The sequence below is a fragment of the Centruroides sculpturatus genome, unplaced genomic scaffold (genome assembly GCF_000671375.1).
Source record: "Centruroides sculpturatus isolate CEXI.00-Female unplaced genomic scaffold, Cexi_2.0 scaffold788, whole genome shotgun sequence".
NCBI lineage: Eukaryota > Metazoa > Arthropoda > Arachnida > Scorpiones > Buthidae > Centruroides > Centruroides sculpturatus.
The window spans coordinates 185117-203092 of NW_019384922.1; the positions used below are offsets into that span (position 1 = coordinate 185117).

Genomic DNA, 17976 nt, shown 5'->3' on the forward strand with positions numbered 1-17976 from the left:
TGTAGTGTTTTAGTATCAAAAAGAAATATTTTAAGCATAAAATAATTTATATATAGAACTTAATATTATGTACTCACAGATTTAATGATGTTTTGAGTGCATAATGTTGAAGTTTTTAGAAAAGTTAAAGTTCTTTCTTTTATACAGTCGACCTCCCTATAACACTGTTGATAATTCCATTTTATATGAATTCCATGTTGTACAAGTCACTTAGATTTTAGAAATACGTGAGCCATTCACAGCCCGGCACACATATTTGTAAAATTTAAGTGACTCGTACAACATGGAATTCATATAAAATGGAATTATCAACAGTGTTATAGGGGTCGACTGTATATCATATGTAGAATTTATTACAGGAATTTAAGTAACCTGTCTATAAATTTTGTGAGAAGAAAGTGATGATATCACATTGTCACAATTTTATATTTCTTGTTATGTTTCACATATGCAACTCATCAAACTGAATCAGCCTAATGCTAATTTATCTTATGTTACTTTAGCGTATTCCCACATTTCAATTATGAAATTTTCTTGTTGTTTTTTAAATGTCAGTTTTCTAAATCTCATCATCTTTAATGTAACTTCATTCATTTTTAATCATTTTATGTTCATTTTGTTTAAAATGTTATTGAAACTTAGAAAACATAATGATCGAAAATGTAATGTTTGAATTGAATTAATTTTTATTTATATATTATTATTATGCTACCTCATTAGGAATTTTATAAAAGTTGTCTGTTTAAATATTTAAAAAATATGAAAGCGAGACAATTAAAAGTAAATTAAGAGAGGAAACCATTTTTAATTTATACAATAGTTGCATAACTAGATGTAGCTTCAAAATAATTCTTAAACTGCTATAATACATTATGTAAGTTATGTAAAACGAGTGGAGATTATGATTTGGTCGGAAACATTAAAAAAAGCCATTGTAATCTTTTCTGTGTATTGTTGTAAATTCAGTTCAAAAGTGGAAGCACAAGAATTATTCAATATTTAATAATATTGAAATCTAAAAATATATTAATTAAACATCTTAGTAACCTGAGAANACCATATAATGAAAAAGAAAACATTATTAAAAGAGAAAGACCAATGCCTAAATTAAATATAAATACATCAACAAAAAAATTTGTTCGACATTTTCACGATAAAATTTATGAAGATATAAAATGGCTCTGTGGATGCATAAAAATACAAAAATTGTTTTGTTGGCCTTGCCTATTATTTTAAAATGAAATTAGTGTGTGGAATAAGAATGGCTTTGACGATTTAAATAATTTAAGTAAAGCTGGCAAAAGACACGAAAATTGTAAATTTTGCATCGATTCTTTCTTAAAATTGAAGCAATTTGGAAATCAAAGCAGAATAGAATTTAACATTAGTAAACAATATAAAATAAATATTGAAAATTATAACAAAGTTACAGCTAATAGATATATTATATTTAAATTAGTAGATGTTATCGAAACAAAAATTTGCATTTAGCGAGTATAGGGAATCTATTGAATCTAATATAACAGATGTAATTATATTGAACTTGCTTATTTATTAAGTGTGTTAGATAATCTATTAATTAAAAATACATTTAAAGAAGTCTAGGGTTTTTACTGGCTTATTGAACAAACAAATACGAATGTACTGTACCCTAGACCCTGGAAGTCGGCTTATTACAGAAACACAGCTTCCCTGTCATCAAATGTCATGGCATGCCACTGTTATATAGGATATAACAGCAGAAACTTTGTTTAGAGATTATAAGAACACAGATATGGCACTCAGATCAGTCAGTATAATAATGTACTAGCTTGTTTTGTTAGTACTGAAGAAACAGTGATTTTTTGGAAAGAGCTAAGGTTATCAGAAATGTAATGTCCTCTGCGTTGTTGCCATTACAAAACAAATTAAAACATTTAATCAAGATCTAAGAGGAGCCAATTTGAATGAAAAGGCTAAGAATTCCTTTCTAATTCTTGGAAGTTTGTTTTTTCCAATTCTATGAAACTATACCCCACTTAAATGTTATTTTAGTAGTATGAATGTTTTAATTTTGCTAGTATTAATATTTTGTTAATTATATATTTCATTTGTTTGATTACTATATATATGTACTGTACATATACATGTATATTTTATTTTATTTCCTTTGTTCTATTTACAGTTAATAGGTTCATGTTCATTATCAATTTGTTCTTAACACTTAAATAAGCAAAAATCCAGCTTGTGAAACAATGTTGGAGAAAAAACAAATGTTTTCAATTGCTTTTAGTAATCACAATCATCCTTAAGTTAAAGAATTTATTCAGAAACATATATCAGACTAGAATGTATGATGGAATATAATAATTTAAAATATAAAACAAATGCCTGGTTTGCCATCAGATGTCATTTTTGGAACTAAAACAATCTTTTGCAGAGACAACCTTTTATTAAATATTTAAACAATTCTTATGTTTTGGTGTTTTTATTAATATATTATAGGCTATATATAATTTTTCATTAGCTGCACCTTATGATTAACTGAAATACATCAGTCAGCTTGCTTTCATGATTAAGTTTTATAGACTGCTAAAATATCTGTCAGATCCATTTAGTTGCTTTATCAGAGATAATGACTGAAAAGATTATTATTGCAACCTATTTCAAACCACATATGTAGTAGAATTCTGATTCCCTAAGGTAATGTGGAACAATGCTACCTCATGTAACTAAAAACTTGGATAAAACAGATGGCTACTACTATTTTGGATTAAAAATGATAAATATCAAAGAATGGTATCACTTTTAAACCTCTTTTATATCTTAATGAATTTAATCGCATATAAGAACAATATTTTGTATATAATTTATTACAGCTAACACATACAGTACAATAGTCTTAAGAATAAAAATTTATATTTGATAAAATGGCCAGGATGGATAAAGCTAAATTCACAAAATAAAAGACTATATTATAAAATAGTCTTCTTTTGTCCTTTTCTCACACCTTAGGAAATAACAATCATATGGTAAAGTTGGCATTTATTTACAGGTATTTCATCTGCTTCAGTATGCAAAACGTTACATAACAACTTCAGTTTCATTCATAACAACTTTGTTTTAATTGCTTTAATAGAGTGTATTATTAAAATATAGAATGTTTTCGAATTTTTAAATAAATCAGCCCATATTCAGTGAGTAAAAATAAGCCAAATTTTGCATTTTTGGGCTATAATTTCAATATATTTGATTGAATCTAATATAATTTGTACTACAATTCAGTCAAGATAAAATTGTAAATTATTATGCTTCTTATTTTATGCATTTCTAACATTTTATCGTTATTTGTAGAAGCTTACCATTGATTATCTTTGTAAAATAAAAAGTTTTTGTGCTTCTGTTTGCAATTTCTAATTCTCTGATTCAGTGTTGCTACCTTTTCAAAATTGCTAACCTGAACATTTTAAAATTAGGATGTATACTGAGGCATGCACATTGTAGGAAAACGTACAAGGAATGAGCAATGTTGTTTTACAGTCAAGAACTGAACAATGTGCATGCTAGTTTTAAACCAGTTAGGGACTTGTCTGAGTGAAAATCCGCCTGATGGCACTGGTTACTCTGATTCAACTTTATATATTTAATATTAAAGTATATAATGATAAAAAATTAGGCTGATTAATTTAAAACTCATTATTCATTTCTTATATTAGTATTTTTAGACAGACTTATAATTTTTAAATTAAATTCTTTCATTACAGTATTTTTGGCGAATGGGTGAAAAAGGTCTACATAAAGATTATCCTGTTGCCATAGATCGTTTTTGGTATAATTTGCCTCCAGAGCTACAACATGTTGATGCAGTTTATGAAAGATCTATTGATACCAAAATAATGTTTTTCTCAGGTAGATTTACATAAAAATAATTCATTATAAAAAACTGAATTTATTTTTCTATAAAGTTACTTTCCTTCTCTGAACACCTAATATAAGTTAACACATTTATTAAAAGTGGTTATAATAATATGCAGTAGAATCTCATTTTAATAAATCATGGAACAATGGAATTTTTTCCAGGTCCCATCAAATCAATATAATTTTACCTCTTTTTAGCACGTTCATAACTTGGAATAACAGATTTTTTCTAGCATAATCATTTATAAACTTTGCGTTTTTCAATGTTTAGTTAATATTTGGGTGTTTCTGGGAATTTATAGAATTTGATGCTATACTTGTGTTACATCTGCGATATGTACAACTGAAAAATTGTATGAATAGAGTCAGTAGGCTGATACAGTTGAGGAGGAGCCATCTAGTGAACATTCTGACACTGGTTCAAGTGTAATGCTGAAATTTAGCAAGGCTATTGAGTCTTTTCAAGTTGTGAAGACCCTCTTGATGAGTTTTAGCATAAATGAACAGGCTGTACATGACATTACTAATATTAAATTAATGATTGTTGTATTCAATAAGCAGAAAAGCAGATGGCATCAAAACAAACCAAGATAAACAATTTTTTTAAACACATCATGAATTCAAGTGAAGTGCTAATGAGTATATATAATTTGCTTCTTATTGCTTATAATATATACAGTATCTGTCAGCTTTGTCGTACACACTTATGGCAGAACATATGATTTTGTAACATATGTATTTCTATAGAATAAAGGATAGAGATCTCTGAGACTGAATAATTTCAAGTATCGGTATTTCTTATATGCAGGAAGTTAAAAAAACAGAAACTTTTTCAATAATGGATATTTTTCTGGGTGTGCAGAAATCTGTTCTTTGTTATATAATGGATTCTCGGAACAACAGATGATTTTTGGCAGCCCAAGTGATCTGTTAAAACAAGATTCTACTGTAATTACTTATTAAAAGTTTTTCCATTGACTACAATTAAATGTTATAATAATAAATAATTTGTGTTTATGATAGGTAACAAATATTGGTTGTTTAATGCTAACACTCCAGAAGAAGGATATCCAAGACCTGTTACAGATTTGGGGCTTCCACCTGATTTAAAAAAAATAGATGCAGCTATGGTTTGGGGTCATAATGGTAAAACCTATTTTTTTAGTGGAAAGAAATATTGGAGATATGAAGAATTTGAAGGACGTGTAGATTCAGACTATCCTAGAGATATGGCTGTTTGGGCAGGAATACCTTACAATATTGATGCTGCTTTCCAATGGACAGATGGTAAGAATATAAATTATAGTATATTTCACAGTTTTATTATTTATGAGTGAATATTAAGGGTAATTTAAAATAACTTATATGGAGATGATAATAGAAGAAAACAAAATTGATATTAATTATGAATATTGTTTTAAAATAAACATAATATTCAAAAATTAATAAATAAATAATTACAGAAGTTTTAAAATAGCATTCTGCCATTTAAATAATTAATAATATTAATTAATTATTATATAATTAATATTAATTAATTATTATATAATTAATTAATACTTTTGCACAAAATCTTTGTGCTGCAATGCATTATAGATACTGTTGTTCTTTGCATACACTAGGTCACAAAAGTACCCAAACACCTATAAATGGAAGAGTTTTTAGTTATCACTCATTTCTTACTTGAAATAGGAAAAAATAAATGACAGATGTAAAATCTTTAGACTTTTTTACACTAGAAAAAAGTATTTACATGTACAAAAACATTCATCAAAAAGAGAAATATACTTTTATTTAAAATTATGAAAATTTTCACATCACAAAAGTATTCAGACATAAGAAATAAATAAAGATAAAACAAAATATTTTATACATTTAAGAACAAGTTGAGCCTCCTTTTGCTCTGATAACAACTAGGTATTGATTCATCCAAATTTTTATAACTTTTGTCTATTAAATTCAAAACTCTGATGATGTTTTTAAGATCAGTTTTGTTTGTTATTGATTTTGTTCTGATTGTTTGTTCAATGTAATCTTATAAATGCTCAATTGAGTTGAGATCAGATGGTTGTAAAAGCCAAGGAAGCACTTTTATACAATGCACATTAAGAAACTGACTGATTTTCAAAGTGTGCTTTGGATCATTGTCATGCTGGAAAACAAACTTTTGATATTTTAACCTTATCGTGACTTTAATTTCTTTACTGATTTCTGAACATTGTTATTTATAATATACTTATACACATATTAATTCATTATTCCATCAACAAATTTCAGAGTTCCAGCACTTTTTGCAGATATACAACTCCAAATAGCAGTAAACTGTCAGCCCACTAGTCCACAACTCTGGCAAGCGGTCTTCATACCCTGAACACTGGGAGTTCGGTCATGGGTTTGTGCCTCGCTTGGACGGGCTGGCCACGTGGAGTTTTCCAAGTTTTCTCCATGTCTGTAACGCGTAAATAGGGACCAGTTTCCCTTAAAAAGACCTCCTGGAAGGCATCCCCTAGACAGATCACCCAAGTGTTGCATTGCCATAACTTAACTAACAAACAAACTAACTAACTAACTAAACTGTCTCCACATTTCACTGTAGAGATCAGATTTTTCATTTTTAAAAATTCTCCAGCTTTTCTCCATACTTTCAGGCAATCATTTGAACTAAACACATTGGATCATCTGACCTCAAAACTGATTTTGTATAAAACTCTTTTGCAAGATGTAAATCTCTTTGACAACAATTTTGTATAAAACACCTTTACTGCTGGTTTTTTCATAGCCATAATATCTTTATAGCTACTTGCTTTTAGAGATTTTCTGACAGTTCTGCAGATATATGTATGCCATATTCTACAGAAGCCTCAACAGCAAGCTTAGAAGCAATTATTTGTGGATTTTTCTTCACTTTTCTGACAATGACACATCTCTGTCTCGAGGTAAATATTTCAGGACATCCATTTCGAGCCTTATTAATTACACTATTTGTCATAAGGAATTTCATAATGGATACCATTATGAAATTCCTTATGATACCAAAATCTTCAAACTTGGATACCAAAATCTTCAAACTTGTTATACTAAAATAAATATTTACATGTGCAAAAAATATTGATCAAAAACAAAAATACAGTTTTATTTCAAACTGTGAAAATTTTCACATCACAAAAGTACCCAGACAAAGGAAATAAATGATGGAAAGTGTCAGATCATTTGCTTAAAAACATATTTACAACAATTTGCAACAACAAATGAGTATTTGTTTCATATTTTGTCATTGTGAACAATGAAAACATGCAAATTAACCATTGTTATTAAAGGACTTATTATTAAGGAATAGCAAAAGGGAAAATCTGTGTGAAACCTTGCAGAACAGTTTTACATTCCAAAATCCACAATTCAAGACAGGAATTTCATAATGGATACCATTATGAAATTCCTGTCTTGAATTGTGGATTTTGGAATGTAAAACTGTTCTGCAAGGTTTCACACAGATTTTCCCTTTTGCTATTCCTTAATAATAAGTCCTTTAATAACAATGGTTAATTTGCATGTTTTCATTGTTCACAATGACAAAATATGAAACAAATACTCATTTGTTGTTGCAAATTGTTGTAAATATGTTTTTAAGCAAATGATCTGACACTTTCCATCATTTATTTCCTTTGTCTGGGTACTTTTGTGATGTGAAAATTTTCACAGTTTGAAATAAAACTGTATTTTTGTTTTTGATCAATATTTTTTGCACATGTAAATATTTATTTTAGTATAACAAGTTTGAAGATTTTGCATCTGTTATTACTGTTTTTCTATTTCAAGCAAGAAATGAGTTATAACTAAAAAAAATGCTTCCATTTTATAGGTGTTTGGATACTTTTGTGACCTAGTGTATATTGTCTTGTAGACAACAGAAGATAGAACTTTGTTCTTTCAATCTGTAGCAAATAGCAGAAGAGAGATAGCACTTTACTTATCAGATTTTTGATAAGTAAAGTGCTATTTCTCTTCTTGTAATTTGTTGAAATGAATTATTTTTCACAAATTCTTCCTTACTATCTTCTTTATAAATAAATTCAAATTTTAAAATTTTGATAAAATGTTTTCTCAGCGTAATTTCGTTTTCCTTTTTTATGTTTTGGAATACTAGAGTTAAAATTAATTTAAACTTTAATCCATAAACTGATTTTTAGAATAAAAATACATATATACAGTAGTATTTTTTTTTTTTAACAAAGTAAAACTTATATTTTGATCTGTTTTCAGGAAAGACATATTTTTTTAAAGGAAAATATTTTTGGAAATTTAACGATCTAAAAATGCACGTTGAAGATATTAAACCAACCGAAATAAGTAATTTTTGGTTTGGTTGTCCAAGCTCAAATGAAAAGTTACCAGATTATGATTTGATATATGGTGGAAGAGCAATCGCATCAATGCTCAGAGAATCCAAATGGTGCATAATTTTATTTCTACTAATAAAAGTTTTCAGTGATGCATTAAATAATCTATGATGTATCATTTAGATGAATATAATAATTATTTTAAAATTAATTGAAGACAGTGCCTCTGGCTAGCAAAATTATTTGTGTTTGTACGAACAAGTCAGCAAGGACGAAGATGAGATTGTTGTTGTGCCATTATAAAGTACTAAAATCAACTGTGATCACACCATATTATAGCAAAGATCTATAATATAAATTCGTAGATTTCTCATTTTCTGGATTATTAAGTGCTATGTACTTTAAATGGTGCTATCATTGAAATGTTGAATTTTTTTTACCTTAATTTAATAACAACAAATAGTTTTTTAATGTGCCGAATGAGAAAAAAATTATATAACTTTTGATTTTAAGAAGACAAATAATATTTTATATATATATTAAACTTGTGTTTATAGTTTGAAAATAGTATTATGAAAGAAATGATAAAAAATTGATATTTTTAAAGAAAATATCAATATTTAAGATATTAAATTTAATGAAAATCTGTGCAATAATAATTTAAATGTAGATAATTTGCTTCATTGTTAATTTTGACTAAGTTCGATAATTTGAACTACTTAAAAAAAAAAAATGATAATTTTTAATAACATTTCTTACAATTTTCAATAAATCATGCAATAATAAATTGTTTAAACTGTCATAAATAAGTTTTATACTTAAGGTTGATTGTAACATCTTTGGTTATGCATGCGATCGCCATCAAATGGTGCTAAAAATTTAATGCTTTTTCTATAAGAAAATCCTTTTCTAAAAATTCTTGAAAATAGAAGCAGATAGAAATAAACAGTATTTCATGTTAGAGTCCTAGTTAATTCTCTTAACTTACAGTTCAAAATTTTGATAATTGAATTCATTAATTTTCTATGACTTTAAAAATTCATAGAAAATTAATAAATTCAATTTTCAAAATTCTGCAAATCAAATAGAATTCTAATGCAAAGAACTGTTTGGTTCTATCTGTTTCCGTTTTCGAGAATTTTTGGAAAAGGATTTGCCCATAGAAAAAGCATTAAATTTTTAATGTCATCTGCTGGAGATTGCATGCCGTGATTCCATATTAGTTTGAACATAAATTATTGTTTTTAAGGTATTATCACAATAAACAAATTTGGAGACTTGGTATATACAATTTTATGTGAAAATTTTGTTCAAAGTTAAATAATAATATTTAGAATTTCACGAAATAATTTATCCACAGAATAACATGAACTGTAAGAAGTTAGTATGTTAATCAACATGTTAATGTAGTGTTTTAGTATCAAAAAGAAATATTTTAAGCATAAAATAATTTATATATAGAACTTAATATTATGTACTCACAGATTTAATGATGTTTTGAGTGCATAATGTTGAAGTTTTTAGAAAAGTTAAAGTTCTTTCTTTTATACAGTCGACCTCCCTATAACACTGTTGATAATTCCATTTTATATGAATTCCATGTTGTACAAGTCACTTAGATTTTAGAAATACGTGAGCCATTCACAGCCCGGCACACATATTTGTAAAATTTAAGTGACTCGTACAACATGGAATTCATATAAAATGGAATTATCAACAGTGTTATAGGGGTCGACTGTATATCATATGTAGAATTTATTACAGGAATTTAAGTAACCTGTCTATAAATTTTGTGAGAAGAAAGTGATGATATCACATTGTCACAATTTTATATTTCTTGTTATGTTTCACATATGCAACTCATCAAACTGAATCAGCCTAATGCTAATTTATCTTATGTTACTTTAGCGTATTCCCACATTTCAATTATGAAATTTTCTTGTTGTTTTTTAAATGTCAGTTTTCTAAATCTCATCATCTTTAATGTAACTTCATTCATTTTTAATCATTTTATGTTCATTTTGTTTAAAATGTTATTGAAACTTAGAAAACATAATGATCGAAAATGTAATGTTTGAATTGAATTAATTTTTATTTATATATTATTATTATGCTACCTCATTAGGAATTTTATAAAAGTTGTCTGTTTAAATATTTAAAAAATATGAAAGCGAGACAATTAAAAGTAAATTAAGAGAGGAAACCATTTTTAATTTATACAATAGTTGCATAACTAGATGTAGCTTCAAAATAATTCTTAAACTGCTATAATACATTATGTAAGTTATGTAAAACGAGTGGAGATTATGATTTGGTCGGAAACATTAAAAAAAGCCATTGTAATCTTTTCTGTGTATTGTTGTAAATTCAGTTCAAAAGTGGAAGCACAAGAATTATTCAATATTTAATAATATTGAAATCTAAAAATATATTAATTAAACATCTTAGTAACCTGAGAATGAATTAATTTTGTTAAGCATATTTCATCTCAATGTCTGTTTGATACTTTTTGCAATTTCTGGTATTATCTCTATCTAAATTTCAATATGAGTTTGGGATTTAGAATATTTCTCTTTCAAATTTAGGACTTTTTTTTTTATAAGAAAAAAACTATAATGTATTCACCCCACTATCCAGAACCTATTACCAGTGTGTTTTGTGAATAATACAGTTTATCGGTAACCTTTTTGAACTGTTAAATATAATGTATTCTGAAGATGTTCTAAAATCTTTTAGATGTTACATATTTTTATCCTTTAGCTAATTAGAGTATACTGGATGTGTTTTTTATTCTCTTTGAGACAGTTTCCAAGATTTTTAATCAAGTAACTGATATTAGTCACATGACTATGCGAGAAGCAACATAGTTCTCAAAAAAAAAAAACCTCTAGATTTGCAACAACACAGCTGCCTCCAAATGTGGAGGCCATCATTGTTACTTCCCAAAAATCTTGGATTATTTTGCTTGAGTGATCAAGGTATCACCAAGTAGATAAGAAAACATCACATGACACCCTCTCAGAGATCTTGCAGATACAAAAAATAATTCAAAAATGATTTTGTCACCTTTAAGATCTTAGAGGGAGGAAAAAACACACCCACTGTGATATCTCATGTTATATGTCACAAAAAGTATTTGATTCTCCGAAAATGTAAAAGTATACATACACTGTGCAAATAAGTAAAAGATATTTTTCAATTGTCGTTTTGCATTTATGAATCATGAATAACAATATCTATTTTAACAAAAAATTCTTTCTTAAGGATCTAAAAGAATTGATGCTAAAGAAAAAATAACAATTAGAAGTATTTTATTCTAGTCAATGAATCACAAATGTCATTCCTATTTCTTATCATAAAATGAATATAAGATTTGTATTTTAAGATTATTCAGATAAACAGAAATAATCAATAATTTTTTTTATCTTTTGAAAAAATCAATCAATAAACTGTCTTTATACAATAACGTTACTAAAGATTTTCTTTAAAATGTCTTCTTGTATCTTCGTGTTTATTAATAGATATTGATATATCATATGTAAAACCATAGTGTATATGCAGTTTATAAAATGCTGTACACCACATTATTTTTATTAGTAAAGGGAATTCTGGTTTTTAGGTGTGAAACAGTTGGATAAAAAAAATACAATGTCCAAAGAAATTATATAATTGTAATGTATTTGAATTACAAAATATCTTCTTTGAACTTTATAAATATTTATAAAGCTGAACAGCTTTGTAAATAGAACAGAAAACATGTACTAGAGTAAAAATTTAGATATATATTTAAAAGATAGTTTTATAAAACTTTAAATTATCTTTTGTAATGTTGAAAATGTTAGAATTATATACATTTGTTTGAATACCTAGTGTTTTTTATTCAATTGTTTCACTTCCAAAAAACTGAATTCCTTTTATTGATTTAATTTTAGTGTATGTTTCTACTTAAAAAAACAGACCAAAACTGACAGAAATGTATTTTAATGAGGTCCAAACACACACAACTCATATTTATTGATAACAAGTAACTTTATGCAACATAATGAAACAAAAAGAATAAATAGTATAATTTTGTACTGCTAATTGAAATTACTGGCACATTTGGAACTGCCAAATACTCCGATCAATATGATATTGAACATACTTGTGAAGTATTTTCACCAGGCCTTTTATCTTAGGAAAAGTTATAATTAAGCGTGTCTTATGATCCTTTTATTCCTCAATCGAATCTTCAACTCTGCTCTCAGAACTAATGTTTCCTGTACGAAAAACTTCCTGTATTTTTGTATGTACTGTACTCTAAAACACTCTCTTTAATGTGCTCCCAATATCTTATACTTTAGATAAAACTTATACTTTTTAACATGAAGGGCATCCACAAAAAAAGATGTTAACCTCCAAATTAACATACTGCATTTATTACCACAAATTTTTCCAGCCCAATTCATTCAGATTTTATACAAACAGATATAGAACAAAAATATTAGTAATTAGTAGTGAGTAATGAAGCGAAGCTTCCAAGAAAGCAAAGGCCTCAGACGGGCATTATTACTGCCCAGTTAATTACGCAGAATCATTAACTTGCATTGAAAACATCCAAAATATTGAACTTTATTTTTTAAGTAGTTCAAAATATATTAAAAAAAAAAAAAACACTTTAATTTATTAATTTATTATTTTATCTATCCTATTGCAATAATAAAAATTACAAATTATAGCAACATGGTATTGCTTGATTTATTGAACAAAATTAAAAATTATCTTGATGTAAATTTTATGAAAATAAATTATGCTGTAATTATCACTAAATTGAAAATAATGCAAATTCTTTTTTATGTTTGTAAAAATTAAAAAAAAAAGGAATGTTTTAGTAAAAACAAACACAATAAAATGTAATTTTAATGAATCTCAATCATTTTTTAAATTTTATGTAAAGATTTTTTTTTGTTTAAACTCATTTTACATGTTCTAAACTGTAAAATTTTTATAGTTGACGATGATGTAATGTATTTAGAAGTATTGTAAATAATTGATCTCAACTTCTGTACAGATTCTATTATTATTATTATTATTATTATAAACACACAAATGTAGAATGCACAAAAATGTTTTCCAAATTTTAGAAATAAGTTTTTAAAGATACGGACAAATCGACATACGGCCCGTCATGCCAACCGAATTTTAAGATAATTTTCTTTAAATTAAACCACCTCTCATTAAGAAATTGGAAGATTACGATAAGGCAGGGACAATTTATTCTTGTGAAAATGATCTCCTCATCTGTCCAAACATTATTTTTATTACAAGATGATGATTATGATGATGAAATAGATGTAAAAATTGCCATTTTTAAAAAGATACAAAATAGTAATTTAATGTATATTTAAAGAAAGTGTTTTTTGCTATTTATTTAAAAAGGTGCATCACCACATATTAATGTTTTTTTTTTTTTTAACAAACTTGTATTTTCTAGTGTGAAATTGATGATAAAAAAATATTTAAATTTGTAATAATGTTTGAATTTTCTATAAAATAAACTTTTGTGCCATGTAAAAAGCTGTAGACTCTCTCTTTAGACTATGTGAAAAAATAATTAAACATTAATCATCATAGACCGAGGTACACCCAGCCACATGTAATGTTAAAGTACCAACTTTAACTCTTAATATCTCCAAGTCCAATAAATATTTTAAATTTCATCCAGATCAATTCAGTGTCCATGATAAGTACTACGGACGTCTTAAATTTGGGATAAATTTATTGGATTATTTAGATTTATGCAATCCCAAATTTAGCATTTTTTTTCACCTAGATTTAGGATGAGAGAATAGACAAAGCTATCAAAGTATCTAGGAGTCTGCATATAAGCTTAATAGCTGTTTCGAGAGGTGACCAACAATTATCTGGTCCTTCTGAAGGTTTTATTTTAAAATATTTGGGCTATAAATTTATAAATACTTTTTAAAAAATTTTAACACATTATTAGTCAATCAACTATCACATGACATAACATAGTGCAGACTATCACAAGACTTTACATTTTGTGATTACTTTTACTCAATTAATACAAGCCTAATGACTTAAAAGTAGAATAATTATAATGCCCCATGATAAACATGGGATATTATAAATATTCCACTATAGCAGAATCTCATTTTAATGGATAATGGAACAACAGATTTTTCCCCAGTTTCCGCTAAATCAATGCACTTCTATCTCCTTTTAGCGCATCCACAACTCAGAATAACAATTTTTCTAGCCCCATCTATTGTGAACATTGTGTTTTACTTTCCCAGCTGTTATGTATACATAAGAGAAAATATTGGAATCATGTCAAATTTGACCTTCAGAGTTTTTTGCAAATCATGTTTTGAGATCTAAATCCAAAAAAGTCAAAAATTCTGTGTGTGTTGATGTCTATTTTGCTTAATATCTAAGGATGGGGGCATTGATGCTATTAAATTTTAGTTGAAAGTCGAGAGGGTGAGGAGATAAAGGGTGTCATGCGTCGTATCTCAAGAGGTGTAGGACTTAATTATGAATAACGAATAAAATCATACTTTTTTTTATAAAACTCGAAACTTGCCCTCAAAATTAAGCTTTTTGCCATTCAATAGTAATTAAAAATAGAGAGTATTTTTATAACAATCTCATAACAAATGGCACCACACAATTTTATCTATTTTGCTTAATAATATAAAAGATATTTTTTTAAAATAAAAACTCATAACAACCAGGAAAGTTACNCCATTATGAAATTCCTGTCTTGAATTGTGGATTTTGGAATGTAAAACTGTTCTGCAAGGTTTCACACAGATTTTCCCTTTTGCTATTCCTTAATAATAAGTCCTTTAATAACAATGGTTAATTTGCATGTTTTCATTGTTCACAATGACAAAATATGAAACAAATACTCATTTGTTGTTGCAAATTGTTGTAAATATGTTTTTAAGCAAATGATCTGACACTTTCCATCATTTATTTCCTTTGTCTGGGTACTTTTGTGATGTGAAAATTTTCACAGTTTGAAATAAAACTGTATTTTTGTTTTTGATCAATATTTTTTGCACATGTAAATATTTATTTTAGTATAACAAGTTTGAAGATTTTGCATCTGTTATTACTGTTTTTCTATTTCAAGCAAGAAATGAGTTATAACTAAAAAAAATGCTTCCATTTTATAGGTGTTTGGATACTTTTGTGACCTAGTGTATATTGTCTTGTAGACAACAGAAGATAGAACTTTGTTCTTTCAATCTGTAGCAAATAGCAGAAGAGAGATAGCACTTTACTTATCAGATTTTTGATAAGTAAAGTGCTATTTCTCTTCTTGTAATTTGTTGAAATGAATTATTTTTCACAAATTCTTCCTTACTATCTTCTTTATAAATAAATTCAAATTTTAAAATTTTGATAAAATGTTTTCTCAGCGTAATTTCGTTTTCCTTTTTTATGTTTTGGAATACTAGAGTTAAAATTAATTTAAACTTTAATCCATAAACTGATTTTTAGAATAAAAATACATATATACAGTAGTATTTTTTTTTTTTAACAAAGTAAAACTTATATTTTGATCTGTTTTCAGGAAAGACATATTTTTTTAAAGGAAAATATTTTTGGAAATTTAACGATCTAAAAATGCACGTTGAAGATATTAAACCAACCGAAATAAGTAATTTTTGGTTTGGTTGTCCAAGCTCAAATGAAAAGTTACCAGATTATGATTTGATATATGGTGGAAGAGCAATCGCATCAATGCTCAGAGAATCCAAATGGTGCATAATTTTATTTCTACTAATAAAAGTTTTCAGTGATGCATTAAATAATCTATGATGTATCATTTAGATGAATATAATAATTATTTTAAAATTAATTGAAGACAGTGCCTCTGGCTAGCAAAATTATTTGTGTTTGTACGAACAAGTCAGCAAGGACGAAGATGAGATTGTTGTTGTGCCATTATAAAGTACTAAAATCAACTGTGATCACACCATATTATAGCAAAGATCTATAATATAAATTCGTAGATTTCTCATTTTCTGGATTATTAAGTGCTATGTACTTTAAATGGTGCTATCATTGAAATGTTGAATTTTTTTTACCTTAATTTAATAACAACAAATAGTTTTTTAATGTGCCGAATGAGAAAAAAATTATATAACTTTTGATTTTAAGAAGACAAATAATATTTTATATATATATTAAACTTGTGTTTATAGTTTGAAAATAGTATTATGAAAGAAATGATAAAAAATTGATATTTTTAAAGAAAATATCAATATTTAAGATATTAAATTTAATGAAAATCTGTGCAATAATAATTTAAATGTAGATAATTTGCTTCATTGTTAATTTTGACTAAGTTCGATAATTTGAACTACTTAAAAAAAAAAAATGATAATTTTTAATAACATTTCTTACAATTTTCAATAAATCATGCAATAATAAATTGTTTAAACTGTCATAAATAAGTTTTATACTTAAGGTTGATTGTAACATCTTTGGTTATGCATGCGATCGGCATCAAATGGTGCTAAAAATTTAATGCTTTTTCTATAAGAAAATCCTTTTCTAAAAATTCTTGAAAATAGAAGCAGATAGAAATAAACAGTATTTCATGTTAGAGTCCTAGTTAATTCTCTTAACTTACAGTTCAAAATTTTGATAATTGAATTCATTAATTTTCTATGACTTTAAAAATTCATAGAAAATTAATAAATTCAATTTTCAAAATTCTGCAAATCAAATAGAATTCTAATGCAAAGAACTGTTTGGTTCTATCTGTTTCCGTTTTCGAGAATTTTTGGAAAAGGATTTGCCCATAGAAAAAGCATTAAATTTTTAATGTCATCTGCTGGAGATTGCATGCCGTGATTCCATATTAGTTTGAACATAAATTATTGTTTTTAAGGTATTATCACAATAAACAAATTTGGAGACTTGGTATATACAATTTTATGTGAAAATTTTGTTCAAAGTTAAATAATAATATTTAGAATTTCACGAAATAATTTATCCACAGAATAACATGAACTGTAAGAAGTTAGTATGTTAATCAACATGTTAATGTAGTGTTTTAGTATCAAAAAGAAATATTTTAAGCATAAAATAATTTATATATAGAACTTAATATTATGTACTCACAGATTTAATGATGTTTTGAGTGCATAATGTTGAAGTTTTTAGAAAAGTTAAAGTTCTTTCTTTTATACAGTCGACCTCCCTATAACACTGTTGATAATTCCATTTTATATGAATTCCATGTTGTACAAGTCACTTAGATTTTAGAAATACGTGAGCCATTCACAGCCCGGCACACATATTTGTAAAATTTAAGTGACTCGTACAACATGGAATTCATATAAAATGGAATTATCAACAGTGTTATAGGGGTCGACTGTATATCATATGTAGAATTTATTACAGGAATTTAAGTAACCTGTCTATAAATTTTGTGAGAAGAAAGTGATGATATCACATTGTCACAATTTTATATTTCTTGTTATGTTTCACATATGCAACTCATCAAACTGAATCAGCCTAATGCTAATTTATCTTATGTTACTTTAGCGTATTCCCACATTTCAATTATGAAATTTTCTTGTTGTTTTTTAAATGTCAGTTTTCTAAATCTCATCATCTTTAATGTAACTTCATTCATTTTTAATCATTTTATGTTCATTTTGTTTAAAATGTTATTGAAACTTAGAAAACATAATGATCTAGGGAGCAATTTTAACTA

At 26.6% G+C, this 17976-nt stretch overlaps 1 protein-coding gene across 1 annotated transcript; it reads left to right on the forward strand.

Annotated features, from left to right (window-relative positions):
* The first annotated feature begins 2695 nt into the window (after positions 1–2695).
* Positions 2696–8757, forward strand: LOC111631872 (matrix metalloproteinase-2-like). Its single transcript, XM_023376209.1, has 4 exons — positions 2696–2707; positions 3744–3888; positions 4921–5184; positions 8158–8757. The coding sequence occupies exons 1-4, from the start codon at positions 2696–2698 to the stop codon at positions 8403–8405; spliced, it is 669 nt and encodes a 222-aa protein (XP_023231977.1). The 3' UTR covers positions 8406–8757.
* Positions 8758–17976: the final 9219 nt, after the last annotated feature.